Genomic DNA, 25,723 nt, shown 5'->3' on the forward strand with positions numbered 1-25,723 from the left:
AAAGCCACGGACATCATGCAATACCCCCAGGCAGAGGATGCATATGTCATGCAGATCCATTATGGACATAATCCAGGGGGCACTGGGGGCATCGAAGGAAGCCAGAGGCCGCCATGAGGCACGCAGAGATCGCAAGGGCACGACGACTGGTAGAAATGGAAGGAGAATGAAAAAAGTACTCACCAACTGCAAGTATCCGAGGGGACCAAGAGAGAGACCCAGTGCAGGAAAAAAGGCAGAAATTACTCATGAAGAAAACTAGTTTTCCTACAAAAAGGTATGAGCTCCACCTCTGCGAGATGATAGCTCCGCGAAAAAGAAAGGACTGAAGAGAGACCCTGCATGGACACGTGGATAGTGACATGCTGGGCATGCTCAGTGTGCCAGCCAAAGTTTCTAGAAACTTTGACAGTTTTCCATGCTGGGCTCCATATGATGATGTCACCCATGTGTGAGGACTACCATCCTGATTGTTCTAGGAAAACACCTGTTACAGGTAAGCAACTGTGCTTTTTATGTGGCTATCTATAGTTGAAAAGATTGCTATTCTAAAGTTAGCCAGATAAGTAAAAAAAAAACAAAATCTTAGCAGGAAAGTAGTGGCCTATCACCACCCCTCTATATTACAAGACAGTTAAACAATTGTAGCGTGGGCTCAACCTATTCTCCTTCTTGCCCTCCCAAGAGAATAACAAAACTTTAGTGAGGCCCAAGCTGTCCTCCCCATTCTCTACCTTAAAACGAGTTTGGCTGTGAAAGATACAGTTAAAAATGTGATGACTGGTACTTTCCTACCATTAAATATAAATTGTGTTTATATTACACGTATAATCTTTGTTTAGTCATTTCTAGCCATAAAAGCAAGATTAGGATGAGTATACATCATGTCTGTATAAGTAACAATATAGCATGATATTTCAGTGATTGCTTTCCATTAACTGATTCTCTGATTACCTTGGTGCGGTCAGATTTTTCTGGGTTAGCACATTTGAACTGGTCATTGTTTGCTATCATCAATAATTCCTGCAAACCAAAACAATGAGAATATAGACTAGTTTACAAACAAGCAAGTGCAAATGAAGACTATTACATATAGTTTCGACAGAAACAGAGAGGTTAGTATTCAGAGAACTGACAGGCAGCAAAAATATCCAGGGAAAGTTAGGCACGTGACTCTCCCCAGGTATTCAGCAGGATTTACATGCACAAATCTGCTAAATATATTCAAATTTATTTGCATAACTTTGGGTATAATTAGGACTGTGAGTTTTACAACTAGACTTGTGCACATAAATTTAGCCAGAGAATGCTCAATATCCGTGCTCACCAGCTAAAGTCTGGCCCGTGCCTGGGGAAATTATGTGCACACAAAACATATGTGATTGACAGCAGGAAATAATGCAATTTCAGTTTTTGTGCACGCAACTAGAAAAGTTACCCATACAGAGATTTCAACATTGGCTTTATGGGCCATTTACCAGCAGTTAATCTGGAGGAGATTTGACATGCATAGTGTGGTTCATGCCCTGTCCAGTGGGGATTACTGCTATTAGATCCTAAACCTTTTAGCTCCTTAATGATATTTTTAAAACAAAACACTTGATATGAACATTCTGAGCAGTTATGTTGGTGAATCGGGGCATTTCTACAGATTTAGAGGGCAATTTTTAAATGGATTTCCGCAAGTCTGAAAATTGCTCACCTTGGGTAAAAGTCCATGTGCAGTTCCATAGGGCGTACACTTTTACCCGCACTGTAAAAGTATACGCCCTATGGGGTGGGGAGAAAACTCCATGCCTCGGTTTGGATTTTCAAAACTCTGCGTGTAGTTTTGGGTCAGAAAAAGGATCCGCAGACAAAGGAAGCGCAAAACTTTGTGGATACATTTCCCTTTGACACCTTTTAAAGGAAAAGTGCCTGTTGCAATACAGAGGGTTTGAAAATCTCCCTCTTAATTTCCTGTGTTCCACCAGACAACTTTCAGGGCTTCCACGCTTGTTTTTCTTCTGATAAGGATGAGCTTATCTTGCATGACCATTAGGACTGCTGGTCAAACTGACTAAAAACTGTGCCTGCACCTGAGGAGTTCTGCATGTACCTTTCAGGCTGATTCATACGGTGCGCTTGGCTGAGCGCACCGTTTAGTACCTGTTTGGCCGTGCATTTTCGACGCACGTCTATTATCATTTATATTAAGTCAGAGGTCCCAAAAATAAAAAAAAATAAAAAACTTAAAAAAAAAAATCTGTTCACGGGTCCAAAAGTGTATGCTCAATTTTGCCGGCATCCGTTTTCCGAACCCGTGGCTGTCAGCGGGTTCGAAAACCAATGCTGGTAAAATTAAGCGTCAATTGTCAGACCCGCTGACAGCTGCCACTTCCGCTAATAAGGAGGTGCTAGGGACGCACTATTGTCCCTAGCGCCTCCTTATTAGCGCAGGCCCTAATTTAAATAGAGACTCGTGCGCCCAGGAGAGGTGCCTGGGCGCTCGTCGGGAGAGCGAGTGCTCAACACAGAGCACCGGCTCTCCCGCACTTTATATTGAATAGACCTTATTGTAATCCGAAACTGTTTTTTCATGGCAGCTTGAATGGAAAGTACATTGGAAATGCTGCCATTAAGTTAGCACATGAAAAACTCCTTACATGAATGCATTAAATAATTAGCCATTGCTGCAACTTCATACTAGACTGAGAATACCAGCATTGTTTCTCGGGGGGGGGGGGGGGGGTCTGGAATAAAGGAACTACTTTACTATAGCTAATTAATCCATTGGCATTTGGTGCATTTTAACAACGGATTCATAAATAATAACCCTACCACTCCCCCAAACAGACTATGTGTGTGAGTGCTCCTCACCCATCATGGGTTTTCTCCCAGTCTCTATGAATGCAAAGAGCATTAAATCTTACTGATTTTCTTGCCTTTAGTTTCACATTAAAAGAGAACAAAGCTGAAAATAAGGAACAAGAAGCTCAAGAGCAAAAAAAAAAATTGAAACAACATGGATATAAAGCTATTTATTTGATGATGTACTATAAAAGAAGTTTTCTTGCTAGAATCAGGGGTGCTAGAATTTTTTTTTAAATGGGGTAACTGGAACCGCTTTTGAACCCTGCACATCAAGGAAGCAAGCATCCTGAACTTCAAGTCACCGGTTTTGAGTCTGTGTTATTAACCTGATGTTAATAAAACACAGTGAAAATAAATTTTTTTATTAAAATATAAAAGGAAATCTGAAGTTGTAATCAATAATGCTTAACAGTTCTTCCTTATATTTCTTTGCAGCAGAGGGTTATTGCACTTGTTGCACTAGACTGGCCTTCTTTATCTCTCTAGAGTAAACTGGTTAAAACTGGGATTCGTCAACACATTTGCCAATTGCATTACTTTTATGTGTTACTCTAACAAATATTTAACCTCTTGGACTTGTAAACTAGGGATTAGTCTAGTGTTAGAAAAGGATCAGCAGTGCAATTAGGGCGGTTATGCTGTTGCCTTTTGATATGTATTGCATAGGAGACTGATGACGAACCAAATATTAGTTTTGCTTATCTGTGTTGCATACAGCAAGAGCCTGTCTGCACCCTCTGCACCCAGAAAAGGGCATGAGTCAATGAATACAAAAAATATCTCAGGAAGGGAAGACCTTTTCATCAGCGATGTTAAAGAGAGACATCAAGATTATTTTTAGGAGAATCAGCAAAACCACACAGAAAGCATTTGCAAAGTCTCAGAGAAGGAATATTGCTATTCTATTTACTTCATACATGGTTGAGAAAGCCTAGATAACTCAGGCTTTGTATAGAAGGTTTTCACCCAGCAGGAACTAATCAGCATAGCAAAACAACACATTTCCATTACAGTTTTTAGACTGTTTTTCCCAGGAATTCATCAGTGTTTATTATAGCAAAAAAAAAACAAACCAGAAGGACTTCAGTGGAAAAAAATGAGTCTTTTTTTCCCCTCACTAATCTGTCTCCTGTTTTTGTTTGCTATAATAAATACCAATAACTACCAGGGGGAAAAAACTGAAAACAAAGGTCCCTAGCTTTAGGGATGTGAATCGTTTTTTGACGATTTAAAATATCGTCCGATATATTTTAAATCGTAAAAAATCGTTAGAGACGCGATACAATAGGAATTCCCCCGATTTATCGTCAAAAATCTTAAATCGGGGGAGGGGGAGGGGAAGGGGGAGGGCAGGAAAACCGGCACACTAAAACAACCCTAAAACCCACCCCGACCCTTTAAAATAAATCCCCCACCCTCCCAAACCCCCCCAAAATATTTTAAATTACCTGGGGTCCAGTGGGGGGGGGGGGGGGGGTCCCGGTGTGATCTTCCACTCTCGGGCCACGGCTGCGTTATTAGAAATGGCGCCGGCGCTACCTTTGCCCTGTCATATGACAAGGCAAAGGTAGCGCCGGCGCCATTTTGGTTCCTGTCCCCCGACGTCACGAGTGCAGGAGATCGCTCCCGGACCCCCGCTGGACCCCCAGGGACTTTTGGCCAGCTTGGGGGGGCCTCCTGACCCCCACAAGACTTGCCAAAAGTCCAGCGGGGGTCCGGGAGCGACCTCCTGCACTCGTTGCCGTATTGCAAAATGGCGCCGGCCGTATGGCCGTATTGCCGTATTGCAAAATGGCGCCGGCCATACGGCGATTTAAACGATTTTAAAACGATTTAAACAATTTTAAACGATTTAAAAAAAAAAAACAAAACCGCGACGATCAGATTCCCTCCCCCCCCCAGCCAAAATCGATCGTTAAGACGATCGATCACACGATTCACATCTCTACTAGCTATAGGGAGCCCAACTTTTAAACCTATCCGTGGTACAGCATTTGTGCATGTAAGTGGACGCATGGAGATTAATGCTAATATTTTATCAACTTGCAGAGATCTGCAGCTGCTTTTTAAATGGATACTTTTTCTCTTCCAAACATGCATGGTGTTTCAAAAAATGCAAAAGTGCATGCATTGTAGCATTCCCGGCCATAACCAAGGCTGATGCAAGGGTTTTAGATACTGTAGGCAAACTTTCAGCCTTATGCCTCTGCCAACCCTCACAATTAACTTGGAACACATAGACCACCCCGCCCTCTGATGATCCCTCCACCACCTCCTACAGAACAATTCTGTATAAAAACACATAGCTGGACATAGGGAGGACCATTTCCAAAAGTCATTTATGCAGCTAAATAATGGCTTACCAAGGTGGAAAGGCTTTAAGAAAACTGCCCACCCTAAAAGTGCCTAAACTTACTCACAATTCAAAGGGAAAGTACATGCATAGTTTCCCTTTAAGAACTGGTGCAAAACCCAGGGGAAAGAGTACAGTTTTGAAAACTGCCCCCCCCCTCCCCATACTTATAGGAGCTAATATTCAAAAAAAGCTGAGCTCCTAAATTTAGGCCCTAAGTATTCAGCTGAAATTTTACATAAATGTAAGAGCCTATATGTGCTCTAGCTGCTCCAGACTGTCTCCTGCAGTCTGTCTGGGAGGGGAGGGGCCGGAGCAGGAAGCAGAGGGCTATTCTCTGCTTCCTGGCATATGCCAACAGATTATGATTAAAGCAATGAAGGCATAGAGGAGTTGCCAAACAAAACGTATGAAACCATTCCCATCTTCCATAAAAATTTTCAAAAAATAATAAAACAAAAAACAAAATCCGGTTGGGTTTAAAAATTTGGATTGATTATCAGTGAATATACAATTGAAATATATAACACCAAGTATTTTTGTAATAACAGATTCATTGGGGCAGAGCCCTGTGTGCTAATGTATATGGTAGCCACTGATGCTGTCGAATCCATGCCCTTTTACCTGCAGGGATGATGGGCAATAATCAAACAGCTAATTTATGTTGGTAAATAGTTTTACTTAGTTTAGTTTATTAATTTATTGCACTGCCTTTCATAGCAATCATTTACCCACATACTAAATGGCTTTTGAAAATTGCCCTCCTAGAAACAGGTTTGCTCCATTCATTCATCAGAATTCACTCTACTCCCTGCCTACCTCCTGTGCAAAGCACACTTTTGCTTCTCACTTAGAGGTATTTAAAGCCACTGGTTGGCCTTCCTTTGTGAGACATTACCCTGTCTACTACCGCTGCTGTAATGCGCTTTGGGGAGCCTGTTCAGCCATGACAGGCGGAAAAAGAAACCCATAAGAATTTAAGAACATAAGAAATTGCCATACTGGATCAGATCAAGGGTCCATCAAGCCCAGCATCCTGTTTCCAACAGTGGCCAATCCAGGCCATAAGAACCTGGCAAGTACCCAAAAAGTCTATTCCATGTTACTGTTGCTAGTAATAGCAGTGGCTATTTTCTAAGTCAACTTGATTAATAGCAGGTAATGGACTTCTCCTCCAAGAACTTTTCCAAGCCTTTTTTAAACCCAGCTACACTAACTGCACTAACTACATCCCCTGACAACAAATTCCAGAGTTTAATTGTGCGTTGAGTGAAAAAGAATTTTCTCCGATTAGTTTTAAATGTGCTACATGCTAACTTCAAGGAGTGCCCCCTAGTCCTTCTATTATCCGAAAGAGTAAATAACCGATTCACATTTACCCGTTCTAGACCTCTCATGGTTTTAAAGACCTCTATCATATCCCCCCTCAGCTGTCTCTTTTCCAAGATGAAAAGTCCTAACCTCTTTAGTCTTTCCTCATAGGGAGCAGTTCCATCCTCTTTATCATTTTGGTCGCCCTTCTCTGTACATTCTCCATCGCAACTATATCTTTCTTGAGATGCAGCGACCAGAATTGTACACAGTATTCAAGGTACGGTCTCACCATGGAGCGATACAGAGGCATTACGACATCCTCCGTTTTATTCACCATTCCCTTCCTAATAATTCCTAACATTCTGTTTGCTTTTTTGACTGCCACAGCACACTGAGTTGACGATTTCAAAGTATTATCCACTATGACGCCTAGATCTCTTTCCTAGGTGGTAGCTTCTAATATGGAACCAAACATCGTGTAACTACAGCATGGGATAAGTGCATCACCTTGCATTTTGTTAGTCCAGAGTGTGTGTGTAAACAGACACCAAAAGAAATAGTGGCTGAGAGAGAAGCTAGTCGTTAATTAGGAATCTAGAGGGACACACACTCTCGATATCTAATTCTGAACAGCAGAAAAAGTGTTAACAGTCTGTATCCAATTAATGAGGAAAGACTGAAAGGAACAGTGGCTGAGTTCTCAGGTACTGGATGAAATTCACACATTCACTTTACATTGTATCCTACTGCACTGAATCATGGCTTATTTCTTGAACAGAGATTTTCTAAAGAAAAAAAAATAACATACTTCCAAAATAAAATGTATCAGTTTCTTTTTCTTAATGGACATATTTCTTTTGAATTCTAGCACAGAGTAAAAATTCTATACTGACAGGATTTAAAAGTCAAAGTCCTAAATTTATGAGATGAATGTACAGTTTAGGTCTCCCCACACTATCCGCTGGAACCACCTCTTAAAGGTAACAAAGCCATTTAGGTTCCATGCTGATCCTGTTCTTGTGTGTCTGACAACAAGGCAGGCAATTACTGCCAATTGCGACAGTGGTTTAACAGATGTGGACAGGCGTGAGAAGTCAATTAAGATGAACAACTAATAAGATCCAGGGCAAAGCTTCTAGAGGACAATTTTTTTAAATTATTTTTTATTTATGCAATTTCTCCAATATATAAAACAAGTATAAACTTATATCAGAAAAGGAAAGAAAAAGAAAATTAAACATCAAAATATATAAAAGAAATACAATATAAACATTTAAATTCCAATAGTCCTCAAAAGAAGGGGGATCTAAGTACATAATTCGAGGCAAACATAAATAAAGAAATATGTACTATGTTGTATCAGAGGCATCATAAATAGCAAGGAATTCAAACACCTAAGGAGGTAAATCAGAAAGAGGGGAGCCTCCCACCATTGGCGTGTGGAATCACTTTTTCAGATAAAAATAAAGAGAGCTGAGACGGACAAAGAAAAACATAGGAGAGACCTTTAAATTGAATTAAACATTTACAGGGGAATTTTAATAAGAATAAGGCCCCTAATTATAATACTCTAGGTCTCATAAGAAGAAACTGTTTTCTTTTCTTTTGAGTTTGCTGGGAGACATCAGGGAATACACGGACATTAGGATGTAAAAAGGACTCTTGACCATGCTTAAAGTACAAACGGAGTACCAGACTCGATCAGGTTCCAGAACAACAGTAACAAGCATTGTAGCAGGTAGAGCTGGATCTGAATCTGAACTTTCCAATAGTTGAGAAACATCTAAATTAGAAGAGACCAAAAGGTCCATATTCTGCAATCCCACGACAACTTTTGTCCTTTTTTTCATCGAAGGCAGATAATAAGCCTTAGAAACAGGTGGCATTGCTTGTTCAGGGACTTTTAAAATTTCCATCAAATATCTCTTAAATCTATCCTTAATGGTATATTGTGAAATTTTAAGAAAGTTAATAAATCTTAAATTCCTACTATGAATAGTATTTTCCAAATTTTCCATTTTGATTTGTAGATTCTGGGTTTTTTTCACTAAGGTTTCTTGATTGTTCATTAATCCTTGAACATCGGCTTTTACAGCACCAACTGATTTAATTGTTATGTTATGAGTAAAGTCAATAGTGGACCCTTGGGCCGGCTGAGGTGGACAGCGTCCACAGGAGTTAATAAGCCGGGAGGCGGCACTCAGCTGGAGCGGACTGATGGCGTCTTCACCCTGGAAACCCAAGACCCCCCCAGGAGGAGCCCGTAGGGGTCCGAGTCGCTGGGACTTAGGAGAATCGTGAATGAGTCCAAGGTCTGTGGCTGGCTGAAGACAAAGGAGAATCGTGAAGAAGACCAAGGTTCGAGGCTGGCTGAAGACAAAGGAGAATCGTGAAGAAGACCAAGGTTCGTGGCTGGCTGAAGACAAAGGAGAATCGTGAAGAAGACCAAGGTTCGTGGCTGGCTGAAGACAAGGAGAATCAGGAACCGGAGCTGGAGTCAGGATATGTAGACAGCAAGTAGAGCCCAGAGCTGGAGCCAAGGCACAGCAGGACCAAACAGAACCTGACCTGGAAGCAAGGCACGGCTGGGACAAGCTGGAACCAGAGCTGGAAGCAAGGCACGGCTGGAACAAGCAGGAACCAGGGCTGGAAGCAAGGCACGGCTGGAACAAGCTGGAACCGGAGCTGGAAGCAAGGCACGGCTGGAACAAGCAGGAACCAGGGCTGGAAGCAAGGCACGGCTGGAACAAGCAGGAACCAAGGCTGAAAGCAACGCTGGGAAGCAACTAAGCACACCGTAGAGTGACCTCGTTGCAAAGGCAAAGCAAGGAAGTCAGACGCTGGTTTAAATAGCCGGCCAGCGTCTGACGTCAGGAACGGGGCGGTTCAGCACTTCCGGGTGCTGGACCTTTAAGAGCCCCCTGCTCGCGCGCGCGCGCGTTGCCTGGCAGTGGGAGGAGTCTGAGTCGTCCCTCGGCAGCGTCTCCACGTGGAGAGAGACGCTGCCATGCGGCCCTGCAGGCCCCAGGAGCAACGGAACGCGGCGAGACCGGGAGAGGCAGCAGAAAGGTAAGGACCCGGTCGCTAGCCTAGCGACCGGGACCGCAACAGTACCCCCCCTTTTACGCCCCCTCTTCAGAGGACTAGGCCTGTCAGGATGGTCCAGATGATATTGCTGTAGGAGAGTCTTGTCCAAGATGTTGCGGGCAGGCTCCCACGTATTGTCTTCGTCTCCACAACCTTCCCAGGCCAGCAAATACTCCCAACGTCTGTTGGCGAAACGAGCATCCAGGACCTCTCGTACCTGAAACGTAGGATCCCCATCCGTGGTGGTAGAAGCGTCGTCCAGAGGCCTGGGGTGGAATCTGGAAAGAATTACTGGTTTTAAGAGAGAGACGTGAAAGACATCATGAATGCGTAAAGTGGTTGGGAGTCGTAGACGGTAAGAGACCAACCCTACTCTTTCTGCTACGCGGAAGGGACCACAGAACTTGGGAGAGAGTTTCTTGGAAGGTTGCCTCAAATGAATGTTCTTTGTACTAAGCCACACTCGATCGCCTGGGAGGAAGGTGAATGCAGGTTTTCGGTGTCGATCATAGTAGCGTTTAGCAGTGCGTGCGACCTTCTGAAGACGGTGTTGAGTTGAGGACCACAATTTACTCAATTGGTCTGCGGACAATTGAGCAGCGGGTGAGGAGGTTGGTACAGGTAGAGGTAACGGTGGTTTGAGCTGTTTACCGTACACAATTTGAAAAGGGGATTTCCCCGTCGCCGTATGTATCTGATTATTATAGGCGAATTCAGCCCAAGGCAAAAGCTCCACCCAATTATCTTGTTTGTGGTTAATGAACGCTCGTAGGAACAACTTTAAAGAACGATTCATGCGTTCAGTTTGCCCATTACTTTGCGGGTGAAAAGCGGAAGAGAAACTCAACTGGATCTTAAATTTTTTGCATAAGGCTTTCCAATACCTGGCTGTGAATTGAGGACCTCTGTCTGAAACAATGTCCTGAGGCAGACCATGAATACGGAATACATGGTGTGTGAACAGAGAAGCCAGTTCAGTGGCGGAAGGTAATTTGGGTAAAGGCACAAAGTGAGCCATTTTAGAGAAGCGGTCCACCGTGACCCATACCACAGTCTTGCCTTGCAAAGGCGGGAGTTCCACCATAAAGTCAGTGGCAATATGTGTCCAGGGTTCCGTGGGTATAGGTAACGGTTGTAGTAACCCTCTCAGGGGGCCATTAAGCGGTTTCTGCAGAGCGCAAGTGGGGCAAGAACTCACGTAAAGGGAAACATCACGTCGAAGACCTGGCCACCAATAGAAATGATTTATAAGATCCAAAGTTCTTAGTCTACCAGCGTGCCCCCCGGTCAAGGAGTCGTGGCCCCAAGACAGGACTTCCCTCCGAAGCCTTTTAGGAACCGTAGTCTTACTTGAGGAACAAATGGAAGTAGTAGTTAGTTGAACACAGGCAGGATCCAGGATGGTTCGAGGAGAGTCGTCCTCTTCCTCCGGCTGACAGGTACGAGATAGAGCATCGGCTCGAACGTTCTTCTCCGCTGGTCGAAACTTGAGGATGAAATTGAAACGACTGAAGAAGAGTGACCATCTTGCTTGCCGCGAGTTTAGTCGTTGAGCTCGGGCCAAGTACAATAAATTTTTGTGGTCAGTGTACACTGTCACCGGATGATTAGCCCCCTCCAGCCATTGCCTCCACTCCTCGAAGGCTAACTTAATGGCTAGGAGTTCCTTGTCTCCGATGCCATAGTTACATTCAGCAGGCGAAAACTTTTTAGAGAAGTAAGAACATGGCATCAATTTGCCCGAAGTATCGTGTTGACTGAGCACCGCTCCAACAGCCAGATTCGAGGCATCGACCTCCAAGATGAAGGGTCGTTGTGGATCTGGGTGTCGTAGGCAGGAAGCGGCTAGGAATGCTTGTTTTAAGTCTTCAAAGGCAGCCGAGGCGGTAGTGGACCAATCGTGAGCGTTAACCCCTTTGCGAGTAAGCGCCGTGAGAGGAGCTACCTTCTGGGAGTAATGTGGTATAAAATGCCTGTAAAAATTGGCGAATCCAAGGAATCGCTGTAGCGCCTTCAGGCCAGACGGGCGAGGCCAATTGACAATGGCCGCCACCTTCTCTGGGTCCATCTGGAAACCGGACGAGGAAACAATATATCCCAAGAACGGAAGCAACTCGCGCTCAAACTGACATTTTTCAAATTTAGCGTATAGATGATTGTCCCTTAGAGCCTGTAAGACTTGTTTGACGTGTTGGCGATGGGAAGAAAGATCTTGGGAATAGATCAGGACGTCATCAAGGTACACTATGACGAAGGAATGAAGCATCTCCCGGAGTACCTCATTCATCAGATTCTGGAAGACAGCCGGGGCATTACATAAGCCGAAAGGCATTACTAAGTATTCGTAATGTCCATCTCGCGTGTTGAACGCTGTCTTCCACTCGTCACCGGGACGAATACGAACCAAATTGTATGCTCCACGTAAATCCAATTTTGTAAAGATCTTGGCCCCCTGAAGTCTATCGAGCAGTTCTGGGATCAGAGGCAAGGGATAGCGATCTTTCTTAGTGATGGAGTTCAGACCTCGATAGTCTATGCACGGCCGGAGGGAGCCATCTTTTTGGACACAAAAAAGAATCCTGCTCCTGCAGGGGAGTGCGAAGGACGAATGAACCCTTTGGCAAGATTCTCCGTAATGTAGTCTGACATTGCATGGGTTTCTGGCAGAGAAAGAGGGTATACCCTACCCCGCGGAGGAGTGGAACCAGGTAGTAAATCAATGGCACAGTCGAAGGGCCGATGGCATGGAAGCAGTTCAGCCTTTTGTTTGGAGAACACGTCAGCGTAATTCTGGTACGGCAAAGGAAGGTCCAGGGCAGAGTGAGAGAGTAATATCTCCGGTCTAGGAACGGGATCCAGGCAATTCTGGAAACAGGAAGGACTCCATTGCGCAATTTGGAGAGAGTCCCAATGGATCACCGGAGCATGTTGTTGCAACCAAGGGAGTCCCAGGACCACAGGGTGCACCGATTTATCAAGTAGCAAAAAGGAGATTGTCTCAGTGTGAAGCACTCCCGTCCGTAAAGTGAGAGGCATCGTAGTTTCAGAAATGGATCCAGGTAGAGGGGTTCCCTGGATAGAGGTAACCCGTAATGGAGGTATCCGGCGCTTAGTAGGTAGTCCTAATTGGTGTACCAGTTCTCTCCAGATAAAGTTCCCTCCGGCTCCGGAATCAATGAAAGCTAGAGTCTGAAAGGAGCCACCTGGATACTCCAACGTTATAGGAACTGTACATTGAGGAGTAGCATTAACATAGCCTAGGGGAACCTCCTCATCTCTCCCTAGACTTGAGCTTTTCCCGGTCTCGCAGGACACTGACCCAGGAAATGACCCTTAGTGCCGCAGTATAAGCACAGGCCTTGAGTGCGGCGACGTGTCTTCTCCTCCTCGGTTAGGGGCGCCCGACCAAGCTGCATAGGTTCCTCAGAGGGGCTGTGGGAGGCTGATGATGTCTTGTGAGATAAAGTCAGAGACCTGGAGAAGGAGGGTGCCAAAGAGACAGGCCGACGAGGAACTCGACCCTCCTTAGCTCGTTGCTGCAATCGCCGGTCAATCCTCCCGGCCAAGTCTATCACCCCGTTCAGAGTGAAGGGCAGGTCGCGAGCCATCAGCTCGTCCTTGATACGGCCTGCAAGGCCTTCCAAGAAAATACCCCGCAAACAGTCATCCTGCCAGCCGAGTTCCATCGCCAGAGTACGAAATTCAATAGCGTACTCCGCCAGAGAACGGGATCCTTGTTGTAGCTGTAGAATTTCAGTGGTAGCGGTGGTAGCACGAGCTGGCTCGTCAAAAGTCTGTTTGAAGTGAGTCACGAAATCCTGTAAATTGTGCAGCATGGCGTCCTGTTTCTCCCACATGGGAGAGGCCCATAGCATAGCTCTCCCATCGAGCAGAGACAAAATATATGCTACCTTGACGGCATCAGACGGGAACTGCCCTGGTAGCAAAGTGAAGCGGATGAAACACTGATTCAAAAATGCCCTGCACGATCTGGCATCCCCGGAGTATCGAGTAGGCGCTGGAAGCTGAGTCTGCGCGGGAGCTAGAACCGCCGGTGGAGGCGGGGGTTGTGCCACCGGAGGAGGATTGGCGTCCAAGCGACTGGCTAGGCGATCCACCGTAGCAGCCAAGACCTCCAGACATTGCTGTTGCTGCTGGATTCTTTGGGCCATGCCAGGGATGGCCTGCATAGGAGCGGAGTCCGCCGAGTCCATGGCCTTTGCAAACTGTTATGTTATGAGTAAAGTCAATAGTGGAACCTTGGGCCGGCTGAGGTGGACAGCGTCCACAGGAGTTAATAAGCCGGGAGGCGGCACTCAGCTGGAGCGGACTGATGGCGTCTTCACTCTGGAAACCCAAGACCCCCCCAGGAGGAGCCCGTAGGGGTCCGAGTCGCTGGGACTTAGGAGAATCGTGAATGAGTCCAAGGTCTGTGGCTGGCTGAAGACAAAGGAGAATCGTGAAGAAGACCAAGGTTCGAGGCTGGCTGAAGACAAAGGAGAATCGTGAAGAAGACCAAGGTTCGTGGCTGGCTGAAGACAAAGGAGAATCGTGAAGAAGACCAAGGTTCGTGGCTGGCTGAAGACAAAGGAGAATCGTGAAGAAGACCAAGGTTCGTGGCTGGCTGAAGACAAGGAGAATCAGGAACCGGAGCTGGAGTCAGGATATGTAGACAGCAAGTAGAGCCCAGAGCTGGAGCCAAGGCACAGCAGGACCAAACAGAACCTGACCTGGAAGCAAGGCACGGCTGGGACAAGCTGGAACCAGAGCTGGAAGCAAGGCACGGCTGGAACAAGCAGGAACCAGGGCTGGAAGCAAGGCACGGCTGGAACAAGCTGGAACCGGAGCTGGAAGCAAGGCACGGCTGGAACAAGCAGGAACCAAGGCTGAAAGCAACGCTGGGAAGCAACTAAGCACACCGTAGAGTGACCTCGTTGCAAAGGCAAAGCAAGGAAGTCAGACGCTGGTTTAAATAGCCGGCCAGCGTCTGACGTCAAGAACGGGGCGGTTCAGCACTTCCGGGTGCTGGACCTTTAAGAGCCCCCTGCTCGCGCGCGCGCGTTGCCTGGCAGTGGGAGGAGTCTGAGTCGTCCCTCGGCAGCGTCTCCACGTGGAGAGAGACGCTGCCATGCGGCCCTGCAGGCCCCAGGAGCAACGGAACGCGGCGAGACCGGGAGAGGCAGCAGAAAGGTAAGGACCCGGTCGCTAGCCTAGCGACCGGGACCGCAACATTAATGATAGAGACATTTGAAATTTCTAAGAAGGATAACCTCTTCTCAGAATCCTGCTCTTTCTCCAGACGTAATTTCAATTGGGCTGTAACCGAAGCTCCTAGAGGCTCTAGCTTCCCATATACGGTCCAAGGTTACCAAATTAGGTCTTACCAGTTCAAAACAAAGTTTAGGAAAATCCACAGTCGGTGAAGGTGTTTCCTCTCTTTGAGATAGAATTGAAACCTCTATTGGTAGATCGATTGGCCTATCAGCTGATTCTTCGCCTGCAAATGTTATTGAAGCTGCTGCCTCTCCAAAAGCCACTGGCCTTGCCTCGGGTCTCAAGCTCCAGCAGCTTCGGTACTAGCCCCTTCCGTCAGAATATTTGGGTCCCTAGAAGCAGCTTGGTTCGCGGACAGCGTCATTGCAAGCGGGGACAGCGAAACAGTCGTGCCTGGAGGAGAAGCTCGCACAATTTCCCTGGCCTCTCTCTCCATGGACCGCTCACCTGACAAATTACCCCTGAGGTCGTGGTCGTCCACCGGACTGAATACAGGAGCATCAAAGAGGGGTGTGAGGCCAATCCTCTCCTTGGCCCTCCATTTTCGTCCGGTATGTGGCATCAGGTAAAGAGGAAAATCAAAAGGCAAAGAAGGACACAGCTCATGCTACCACCTTAGTAAGCACCATCTTGGATCTCCCCCCCTCCCCCGCATCTGCCATTCAGAGGACAATTTTTAAAGACATCAAGCTCAGTGTTTCCCCATCCTTTTCAAGCCCAAGGCATTATCTACATTAATACAAATGTTGTGTACCACAGCACACTCCATGGGGAAGGCAATGCAGGCATGGAAAGACCTCATATGGTCAAAATGAGAGCTAGGAAAGCACTAAAAGCCTTACCAGTATCTCTGCTAGATTTGAAAACAAAGGAAGAGAGGGGATGGAGACTCACATGAACTCATCACAACGGGTCATTTCCCTCTATAAACAAGTGCAAGAGAAGGGAGAAGTCAGTATGATGCAGGCAGCCAGCTCAGTTGTGGATGTGGACTCTTATGCTGAGGGAGAGCTGGCGCAACCCATAGGGAAGAGCCTTGCAGGGCCCCACCATCGGCAGGCAGAGCAGGCTGATGCAGAGGCCCAACTGGAGCTCGCCAACACCAGCCCACATTTCCCTTATGTTGAGCCCTCGGGTGCCTGGGCTGGCTGATCTTAGTTGCGGGCCTCTGTGGAGGTGAAGATCCATCACGATGAAGTTGTTGCAGGCCAGCACAGAGAAGGACGTGGAGTCAGGATAAGCAGTGGTCAGATCAGGCAGCATTCAAGCAAGGTAAGGTTCAGGCTGTGGTCAGAGGTAGGCAGAGGTCAAGCAGCATTGAGATCCAATCCAAGGTCTAGCCAGAAATCCAATTCAAGTCAATGCCAGAAATCCAGTTGGAGGTCAAAGCCAGAAGTCAATCTGAAGAGATGAGGAATGAAGAGGAGGAGAGAGGATGAGGGACCACAGGAGCAAGACGAGACGATGAAGACAGATGAAGGAAAGACTGACCATGAAGACAAGAACTCAGGAGACAAACCAGACTGCCAAGGAATCAGGAAAAGGACACAGGAGCACAGGAACGACATACAGCAGAAAATAGGAACCAGGAACGTGGAGGCAACGCACTTCTCCAAGTGGGATCGACTTATTACTGAGGCACGGAAGCTTCCCAGGCAGACTTAAATAGTGCAGGGCTCCTAACATCATCGATGGGCAACTATTTGGTTTTCCTGCTACTGGCCCTTTAAATTCGGTGTGGAGTTACTAGGGGAGTTAGGGTCAGAGTCAGTGGTGTCCTGCCATGAATGGAGGGACATGCAGTCACGCCATGGTGCAAGCTGCCACTGCACCAAAGATCTGAGATGGAGTGCCCCTGGGGGAGCCCTACAAGGGAGGTAAGAGTGGTGGCTCACGAACCCCTGAATGCAACAGTACCCCTCCCCTAAACCCCTCTTGAGGGTATAGCTTTCTTGGGGTGCATTGCATGGAATTCTGTCAGGAGATTCTTGTCCAAAATATTGGAGGCAGGCTCCCAGGTATTCTTTTCTGGGCCGTATCCTTCCCAGGAGATCAGGTATTCCCATTTCTTACCCCTCCACCTGATGTTCAGGATTTCTTTTACTTGCTAGGTAACATTATCCTCAGAGGAAACTTCCTGAGGCTCCAATAGTCTCCTGGAAGGCCAAGACAGAATTAAAAGTTTGAGAAGTGAAACATGGAATACATTGTGGATTCCTAGGGAAGCTGGACCCAATTGGTGGATGACCAGGAAGGGCCCTATGTACCAGGGATCAAGCTACATTGAAGGAATCCGGACTCGAATCTGATGGGTGCTGAGCCAGATCTTGTCCCTAGGCTTAAACTGTGGTGCTGGCCTATGGTAGGCATCCATAGTTAAGAGCATAGGAGCATAAGAACATAAGAAATTGCCATGCTGGGTTAGACCAAGGGTCCATCAAGCCCAGCATCCTGTTTCCAACAGAGGCCAAACCAGGCCACAAGAACCTGGCAAATACCCAAATACCAAGACGATCCCATGCTACTGATACAATTAATAGCAGTGGCTATTCCCTAAGTAAACTTGATTAATAATTGTTAATGGACTTCTTCTCCAAGAACTTATCCAAACCTTTTTTGAACCCAGCTAGACTAACTGCACTAACCACATCCTCTGGCAACAAATTCCAGAGCTTAATTGTGCATTGAGTGAAAAAGAATTTTCTCCGATTAATCTTAAATGTGCTACTTGTTAACTTCATGGAATGCCCACTAGTCCTCCTATTATCCGAAAGTGTAAATAACTGATTCACATCTACTTGTTCAAGACCTCTCATGATCTTAAAGACCTCTATCATATCCCCCCTCAGGCGTCCTTTCTCCAAGCTGAACAGCCCTAACTGTTGTGTCCCACGCCCGTGGACAGCCACGGGCGCGGCCCCCTACCTCCACCGCGGCGACGACCCGCCGCGGCAACTCTTAATCTGTTTCCCTGGGCCGGTGCCCGTCAGTCCGGGGCCGGTCCGCGGTCTGGCCGCCGGGTGGGGAGCCGTCCCTCCTCCTCCCTCGCGGCCTTCTGCTGGCTTTCCTCCGCGGAGGAAATCCAAGATGGCCATCGCCATCTTTAGGCGCGAGACCGCGCCCCCTGGCCTGATTTAAAGGGACCTGATCCATTTAATGATACTTACCTGCTCCCAATGATCCAGGGTAGAGGAAGTATATAAGGATGCTTCCTCTGCTCATTCCTTGACTTGGCAACATTCTACGTTGGTCAGGTCTGCTTGCTTCGGTGAGTTCCAGTGTCTTGATTCCTTGTTCCTGTTTCGTCTTGGTGTTCCTGGTTCCTGACTTCGGATTGGCAAACGGTGATTCTCTGGTGTGTGACTTCGGACTGGCAAGCGGTGATCCCTCGGTGTGTGACCTCGGACTGGTAAGCGATGACCCTCTGGCACTCGACCTTGGACTTCTTCCTGACCATCGTCTCCAAGGGCCCGCCTAAGTCCCAGCGGCCTGGGTCCCTACGGGCTCCTCCCGGGGGGACCGCAGGCTTCCAGGGGTGAAGCTCCAGTCAGCCCTTGCACCGAACATCCGTTTCCTTGACCTCTCAAAAGTCCACCTAAGTCCCAGCGGTCCGGGTCCCTACGGGCTCCTCCTGGGGGGACTGTGGACTTCCAACGGTGAAGACACACTTCCATTCCTCGACGTCATGACTCTTCGTTCGCCTCCACAGTCGTCTCTGTCTACAGTGCTGAGGGTCAGCTGGTCACATCTTCTGTTCCTGCCTCGCCTCCCGACGGGAGAACCTACGGATCTTCTCCAAAGGTATACCATCCTCCCGTCGGCCCAAGGGTTCACAAGCCTGAGCATAACACTAACCTCTTCAGCCTTTCCTCATAGGGGAGCTATTCTATCCCCTTTATCATTTTTGTTGCTCTTCTCTGTACCTTCTCCATCGCAACTATATCTTTTTTGAGATGCGGCGACCAGAATTGTACACAGTATTCAAGGTGTGGTCTCACCATGGAGTGATACAGAGGCATTACGACATCCTCCATTTTATTCACCATTCCCTTCCTAATAATTCCTAACATTCTGTTTGCTTTTTTGACTGCCACAGCACACTGAGCTGACGATTTCAAAGTATTATCCACTATGATGCCTAGATCTCTTTCCTGAGCAGTAGCTCCTAATATGGAACCAAACATCGTGTAACTACAGCATGGGTCATTTTTCTCTATATGCATCACCTTGCACTTATCCACATTAAATTTCATCTGCCATTTGGATGCCCAATCTTCCAGTCTTGTAAGGTCCTCCTGTAATGTATCACAATCCGCTTGTGATTTAATTATTCTGAATAATTTTTCTGGCCCTCTCAGCCACTTTCTGAAGTATTTCCTTTCTCTGGATCCAGAGTTCTTGGAGCTCCTGAGCTGTCAGTTGGGCTGCAGGCGAAGGAATGGTCAACAGCATAGGCAATATAGGTAGCAGTTGTTTCTCATATATGACCTGAAAGGTTTCAGACCCCCTGGCCGTGCTGATATGGAAGCTGTGGGAAAACTCTGCCCATGGGAGGAGATAGGCCCAGTCATCTTGACGATCATTGGTATAAGCTCTGAGAAAGCTTTTTAGGATGCGGTTGGTCGGTTCCAACTGGTAATTTGCTTGGGAGTGGTATGCTGTCATGTAGTCCAGGGAGATGTTAAACTTTTTGCATGGCCAGTATGTGGCCGTGAACTGGGCCCCATGATCGGAGATAATGTGCTTGGGCAGACCGTGCAAATGAAAGATGTGTTACATGAATAGGCGGGCCAACTCCGAGGCTGTGGGAAGTCCGGAGAGCGGAATGAAATCGGCCATTTACGACCCAAATGTTTGTGCAGTTGTTCGAGAGAGGGAGGTCCACCGCAAAGTCAATGGACAAGTGGGTCCAGGGTTCCCTGGGGGCTGGCAATAGCTGTAACAGCCCCCTGGGTTGTCCCGCCAGACGTTTCTGTTGTGCGCAGGTGGGACAGAAGTCCACAGAGACCCAGACATCTCTAAACTTTTGGGGCCACCAGTAGTACTGCTGGAGCATCACAAGAGTCCGAGCTCTTCCAGGGTGACCTGCAACACGGGAGTCATGGGACCATTTTAATACTTTTTTCAGAGTTTGCATGGTACAACTGTCTTCCCTGGAGGGATGATCATGGTGGAGGCTAGGAGGATCCGGGTGGGAACAATAATATGCCTGGGAGGTTCCGGGATGGCCTCTGCCAGAAAAGACCAGGAGAGAGCGTCCGCTCTTGACGGCTGGCCGGTACCTCAGCTCGAAATCAAAGCATGCAAAAAACAGAGACCAGCAGGCCTGGTGGGTGGTCAACTGTTGGGCCTGATGAAGATGTTCTAAATGTTTGTGATTGGTATAGATGTTAGTGCAATGTTGAGCACCTTTGAGCCAATGGCGCCATTTCTCAAGTACAAGCTTGATGGCCAACAGTTCTCTGTCTCCAATCCCATAGTTGAGTTCTGCGGAGGAGAATTTTCACGAAAAGAAAGAGTATGGATGAAGGACTCCCATATCAGAGTGTCAGAGTGTCGACTTATTACAGCTCCTACCCACAGCGATGAGGTGTCGACTTTGAGGATAAAGGGACACATAGGATCAGGGTGATGGAGGCAAGGCTTTTGAAGGAATGCATCCTTCAATTCTTGGAAAGCAGTGACCACCTCTGATGGCCAGGCTTTGGTGTTGGCTCCCTTTTGGGTGAGTGCTGTGAGTGGAGCCGCAATCCAGGAGTAGTTAGGAATGAAATTTCAGTAATAATTGGAAAAGGAATACGATGAGTGAGGTAATCACATTTGCAGATGATACAAAATTATTCAGAGTAGTTAAATCACAAGTGGATTGTGATAAATTGCAGGAGGACCTTGCGAGACTGGAAGATTGGGTATCCAAATGGCAGATGAAATTTAATGTGGACAAGTGCAAGGTGATGCATATGGGGAAAAATAACCCATGCTGTAGTCACATGATGTTAGGTTCCATATTAGGAGCTACCACCCAGGAAAAAGATCTAGGCATCATAGTGAATAATGCATTGGAATTGCCAGCTTAGTGTGCTGCGGCAGGCAAAAAAGCAAACAGAATGTTAGGAATTATTAGGAAGGAAATGGTGAATAAAATGGAAAATGTCATAATGCCTCTACCATTCCATGATGAGACCACACCTTGAGTACTGTGTACAATTCTGGTCGCTGCATCTCAAAAAAGATATAGTTGCACTGGAGAAGGTACAGAGAAGGGTGACCAAAATGATAAAGGGGATGGAACAGCTCCCCTATAAGGAAAGGCTAAAGAGGTTAGGGCTAATCAACTTGGAGAAGAGATGGCTGAGGGGGGATATGATAGAGGTTTTTAAAATCATGCGAGGTCTAGAACAGGTAAATGTGAATTGGTTATTTATAATTTCGGACAATAGAAGGACTAGGGGGGGGGCACTCCATGAAGTTAGCAAGTAGCACATTTAAAACTAATCGGAGAAAATTCATTTTTAACTCAATGCACAATTAAGCTCTTGAATTTGTTGCCAGAGGATATTGTTAGTACAATTACTGTAGCTGGGTTTAAAAAAGTTTCGGATAAGTTTTTGGAGGAGAAGTCCATTAACTGCTGTTAATCAAGTTGACTTAGAAAATAGCCACTGCTATTACTAGCATCAGTAGCATGGGATCTACTTAGTGTTTGGTTACTTCCCAGGTATTTGTAGTCTGGATTAGCCACTGTTGTAAACAGGATGCTGGGCTTGATAGACCCTTGGTCTGACCCAGTATGGCAATTTCTTATGTTCTTATCTCTGCAAGGCGTGGAGACCGGAGAGTTGTGGCTAGTCTTGGATGCACTTGAACTTATCTGGATCCATATGGAAGCCCTTGCTAGATATGATGTATCCTAGGAAAGGAAGACTCTTTCTTAAAATGGCATTTCTCCAACTTTGCATACAGTTTTTTATCTCGTAGTCTCTGAAGGACTAAGCAAACATGCTAGCAGTGGGAGTTGAGATCCTTAATATCATCGAGGTATGTGATGACACAAATGTAGAGGAGATCTCTGAAGATTTCATGCATCATCTTTTGAAATACAGCAGGGGCATTACATAACCTAAAGTGTATTTCTAGGTACTCATAGTGCCTGTCTCGAGTATTGAATGCTATCTTTCATTCATCTCCGTTGTTGATCCAAATTAGATTGTAGGCCCTGCAGACGTCCAGCTTCATAAAAACTCGTGATCCCTGGAGATGGTCAAACAACTCACAGTGAGTAGTAAAGGGTACCGGTCTTTCTTAGTTATGGCATTCAACCCTCTGAAGCAGATACAGGGGCATAGAGAGCCATCCATCTTATAGACAAAGAAGAATCCAGCCCCAGCTAAGGACATACCCCAGATGAAACCCTGGTCGTGGTTTTCTTTGATGTACTTCAACATCGCTTTAGTTTCCAGTAGGGATAACAGATACACTCTCCCATAAGGCGATTCGATATTGGGTAGCAGATTGATGGCACAGTTGTATGAGAGGGCAGTGTCTTAGCTTTCCTTTTAGAGAAATCATTGGTATAGTCTATACTGTGGGGACAGCCCCACCAGGGTGGTCACCAAGGGCAAGCAAGGTGGTGGTTCCACACTTTGCAGACATGAGTTGCGGCAATGGGGACAACAGGTGGTCAGCTATAATGAGGTCCAGTTGAATTGCAGAGAGTGGAGTTGTAGCTATGGTAAGCCTAACAAAATGTTAATAATATGAGAGACTATGCTTTCCACATGTAGCAAGCTGGTGCGTATGTGAAAGGGCGCTGTGGCAAGGGTAATCTGACAAGGAAGCAGGTCCCCATGAATGGAGGAGATGACAAGGGCTGTCTTTCTGGCAACTATGGGCAGCTGTAAGTGGTCAACAAAGGCTTTCATTATGAAGTTCCCCCAGAGTCAACCAATGCCTGGGTAGGAAATTCTTGGCTATTCATGGAAATAATCACCAGGAGAGTCAATTGAGGAGCTGGAGTCGTGAAGCCTAGGATCACCTCCCCACTAGGTCCTAGGCTTGTTAGTTTCCCAGCTTCAGTGGGCAGCGTGTAAGCTGGTGCCTGGTACCAGTACAGTAGAAGCAGAGTCCCAGCTGGCATTGGCAAAGCCTTTCTTCAGGGATGAGGCGTCCCTGGCCGAATTGCATTGGTTCTTCCAGTCGTGCTTAGGTTGGTGCTGCCATTGGAGTGGGAGAGAAAGGCCAAATCGATCAGGCCGTCTAGGGATTCAGGAAGCTCATGAGTGGTTAGCTCATCCTTAACCCGGGATGACAGCCCCTCCATAAAAAAGCTATGGAGGCTGTCCTCTCCCCAGTTCAGATCCGGGGCCAAGGTCCAGAACACAATTGCATAGTCTGTTAAGGGCCAATTGCCCTGACGAAGGTGAAGAAGGTCTGAACCACCATGGCCATCTAGTCAGATTCATCAAAGATGAGCTTGAAGGCCTTGACAAATTGTTGCAAATCTTGAAGAAGGGGATCCCCATACTCCCACAAAGGAGAGGCCCAGGCCAAGGCCTTCCCATCCAACATAGAGATCATGAAGGTGGTCTTGTCAGAATCGTTGGGAAACAGTGCCGGTTGGAGGGAGAAGTGCCTTAAGCATTGGTTAAAGAGCCATTGGCACTGTTTTGGATCTCCAGCATACTGGGGTGGAACTCCTAGGTGAATCATGGGATCTCCAGCGAACCTGGATGGAACTGCAAGGCAAATCATGGTACGGCTGGAAGTGCTGTGGTGGCTGCAGAAGGCAAAGAGGCAGCTGAGGCTGCCGTAGCATCCAGGTGAGTGCTGAGTCATTCCATGGAGCCACCTAGGAGCTCAAGAAGCTGCTGCTGCTGCTGCTACTGCTGGATTTTCTGTGTCAGGCTGGGAATGGCTTGGAGACCCAATATGTCCACCGGGTGCATGGCCTCAGCAATCTGTTGTAGATGTGGACCCTTAGGCCAAGGGGGAGTTGGCACAACCCGCATGGAGGAGGACTACAAATTCCCATCTTCATCAGGTGGAGTTGGCTGAAGTAGAGACCCAACTGGAGCTTTGCCAATACCAGCCCACATTCCCCTTAGGTTGAGCCCTCGGGTGTTGGGCTGGCTGGTGTTAGGTGTGAGCCTCTGTGGAGGTGAAGATCCGTCACGATGAAGTTGTGGCAGGCCAGCATGGAGAAGGAAGTGGAATCAGGACAAGCAGCGGTCAGGACAGGCAGCAATCAAGCAGGGTCAGGTTCAGGTTCAGGCTTTGGTAAGAGGCAGGTGGAGGTCAAGCAGCATCGAGGTCCAATCTGAAGTCAAACTAGAAGTCCAGTCCAAGGTCAAAGCCAGAAGTCAATCCAAAGCGATGAGGAACAAAGAGGAGAAAGGAGGATGAGGGACCACAGGAGGAAAACTAGATGCTGAACACAGACAAAGAAAAGACTGACCACGAAGATAAGAACTCAGGAGACAAACAAGACTGCCAAGGAACCAGGAACAGGACACAAGAGCACAGGAATGACACACAACAGAAAACAGGAACCAGGAACCAGGAAAGCGGAGGCAAAGCACTTCTCCAAGTGGAGTTGACCTATGCTGAGGTACTGAGGTGGCATCCCAGGTAGACTTAAATAGTGCAGGGCTCCTGACATCTTCGATGGGCTCCTCTCTAGTTTTCCTGCTGCTGGCCAGGGGAGTCAGGGCCAGAGTCAGTGGTCTCCTGCTGTGAATGGAGGCACATGCAGTCATGCCGCGGTGCGGTCTGCCACTGCACCAAAGAACAAGGTCAGAATCAGAGTGCCCCCGGGAAAGCCCTATGAGGGATATAAGAGCAGCGGCTTGCAGGAGGAGCCCGTGAGCCACCGAACACAAAACTGTTGCTCTCACACTCTGAATGAGTCACATCCAGTGCTCAATGCATGCTCTCCCTGTCTCACTCAGCCTGGGGAGGAGAGGCTAGAAGGTCTCAAAGGACGAATCTCAGGAGGGAGAAGATGAGGAAGTGCTGTATGCACTCTGAATGCAGCACAAAGCAGGGCCTGAATGCTGCCCATTAATTACCATACTCCAAGGCTCATGCTGTAGGTAGGTGGAAGAGGCATGCATGATTATATGTTCTCAGAAAGTAGATCGTACATATTTAAGAGCCAAGACTGGTGTATCTTGTTGCTGTGAGGTGTTGAGAGCAGAGCTCAGTTGCTGGTCTGGATCTGACCACCAGGCAGTGATGACTCTTCCATGGCCACCTGATCAGGTCTGACATACACCAGAGTGCCACAGTGCACTGGTTGCGAAACACTGATCAAGCCGAATAACTAAGGAGTTATCTAGCTGGATTTTCCAGGGTGAAAATTGTCCACTGTGGAGTGGGTAAGCATCACTTCCTAGTGATACTAGATGAGTACATTTACCCATGACACAAAAGAACCAATCCAGGAACATGAAAGTGTTTCTAATGTCCAGGCAGCTGGTCGCCTGAACTCCACTGATCCAATAATATAAGAGCCAAAACAGAGAGGAGTCATTCAAAAGTCAAAGTCCTGGACTTCAGGAATACAGACTTTGTTAAAATGGGGAATAGGTTAAATAGGGGCTGGCAGGGAAGGAAGTTCTTTGTGAAACAACAGTGGGCTAAACTAAAAGGAGCTATAGTGAAGGCAATGAAACTTCATGTTAAGAAAGTAAATAAAAGTAAAAGGAAGAAAAGACTGGTCTGGTTTTCCAAAGGGTAAAACTGAGAAATGTAGAGAAGGCAGGCAGGGCAAAGAAGGTGATAGTGGAAGAAAAGACAGCTAACATGAGGTGACAAGACTTTTATTTTTTTGATATGTCAGTG

At 46.9% G+C, this 25,723-nt stretch overlaps 1 protein-coding gene across 1 annotated transcript in view; it reads right to left on the reverse strand.

Annotated features, from left to right (window-relative positions):
* The window catches only part of CFAP99 (cilia and flagella associated protein 99), a 270,815-nt gene that overhangs the window by 94,637 nt on the left and 150,455 nt on the right, over window positions 1–25,723 (reverse strand). Inside the window, exon 8 of the mRNA XM_029592263.1 lies at window positions 955–1,023. Coding sequence (XP_029448123.1) covers window positions 955–1,023 — 69 coding nt within the window. The remainder of the gene's footprint in view (window positions 1–954; window positions 1,024–25,723) is intronic.

This window comes from Rhinatrema bivittatum, chromosome 1 (genome assembly GCF_901001135.1).
Source record: "Rhinatrema bivittatum chromosome 1, aRhiBiv1.1, whole genome shotgun sequence".
NCBI lineage: Eukaryota > Metazoa > Chordata > Amphibia > Gymnophiona > Rhinatrematidae > Rhinatrema > Rhinatrema bivittatum.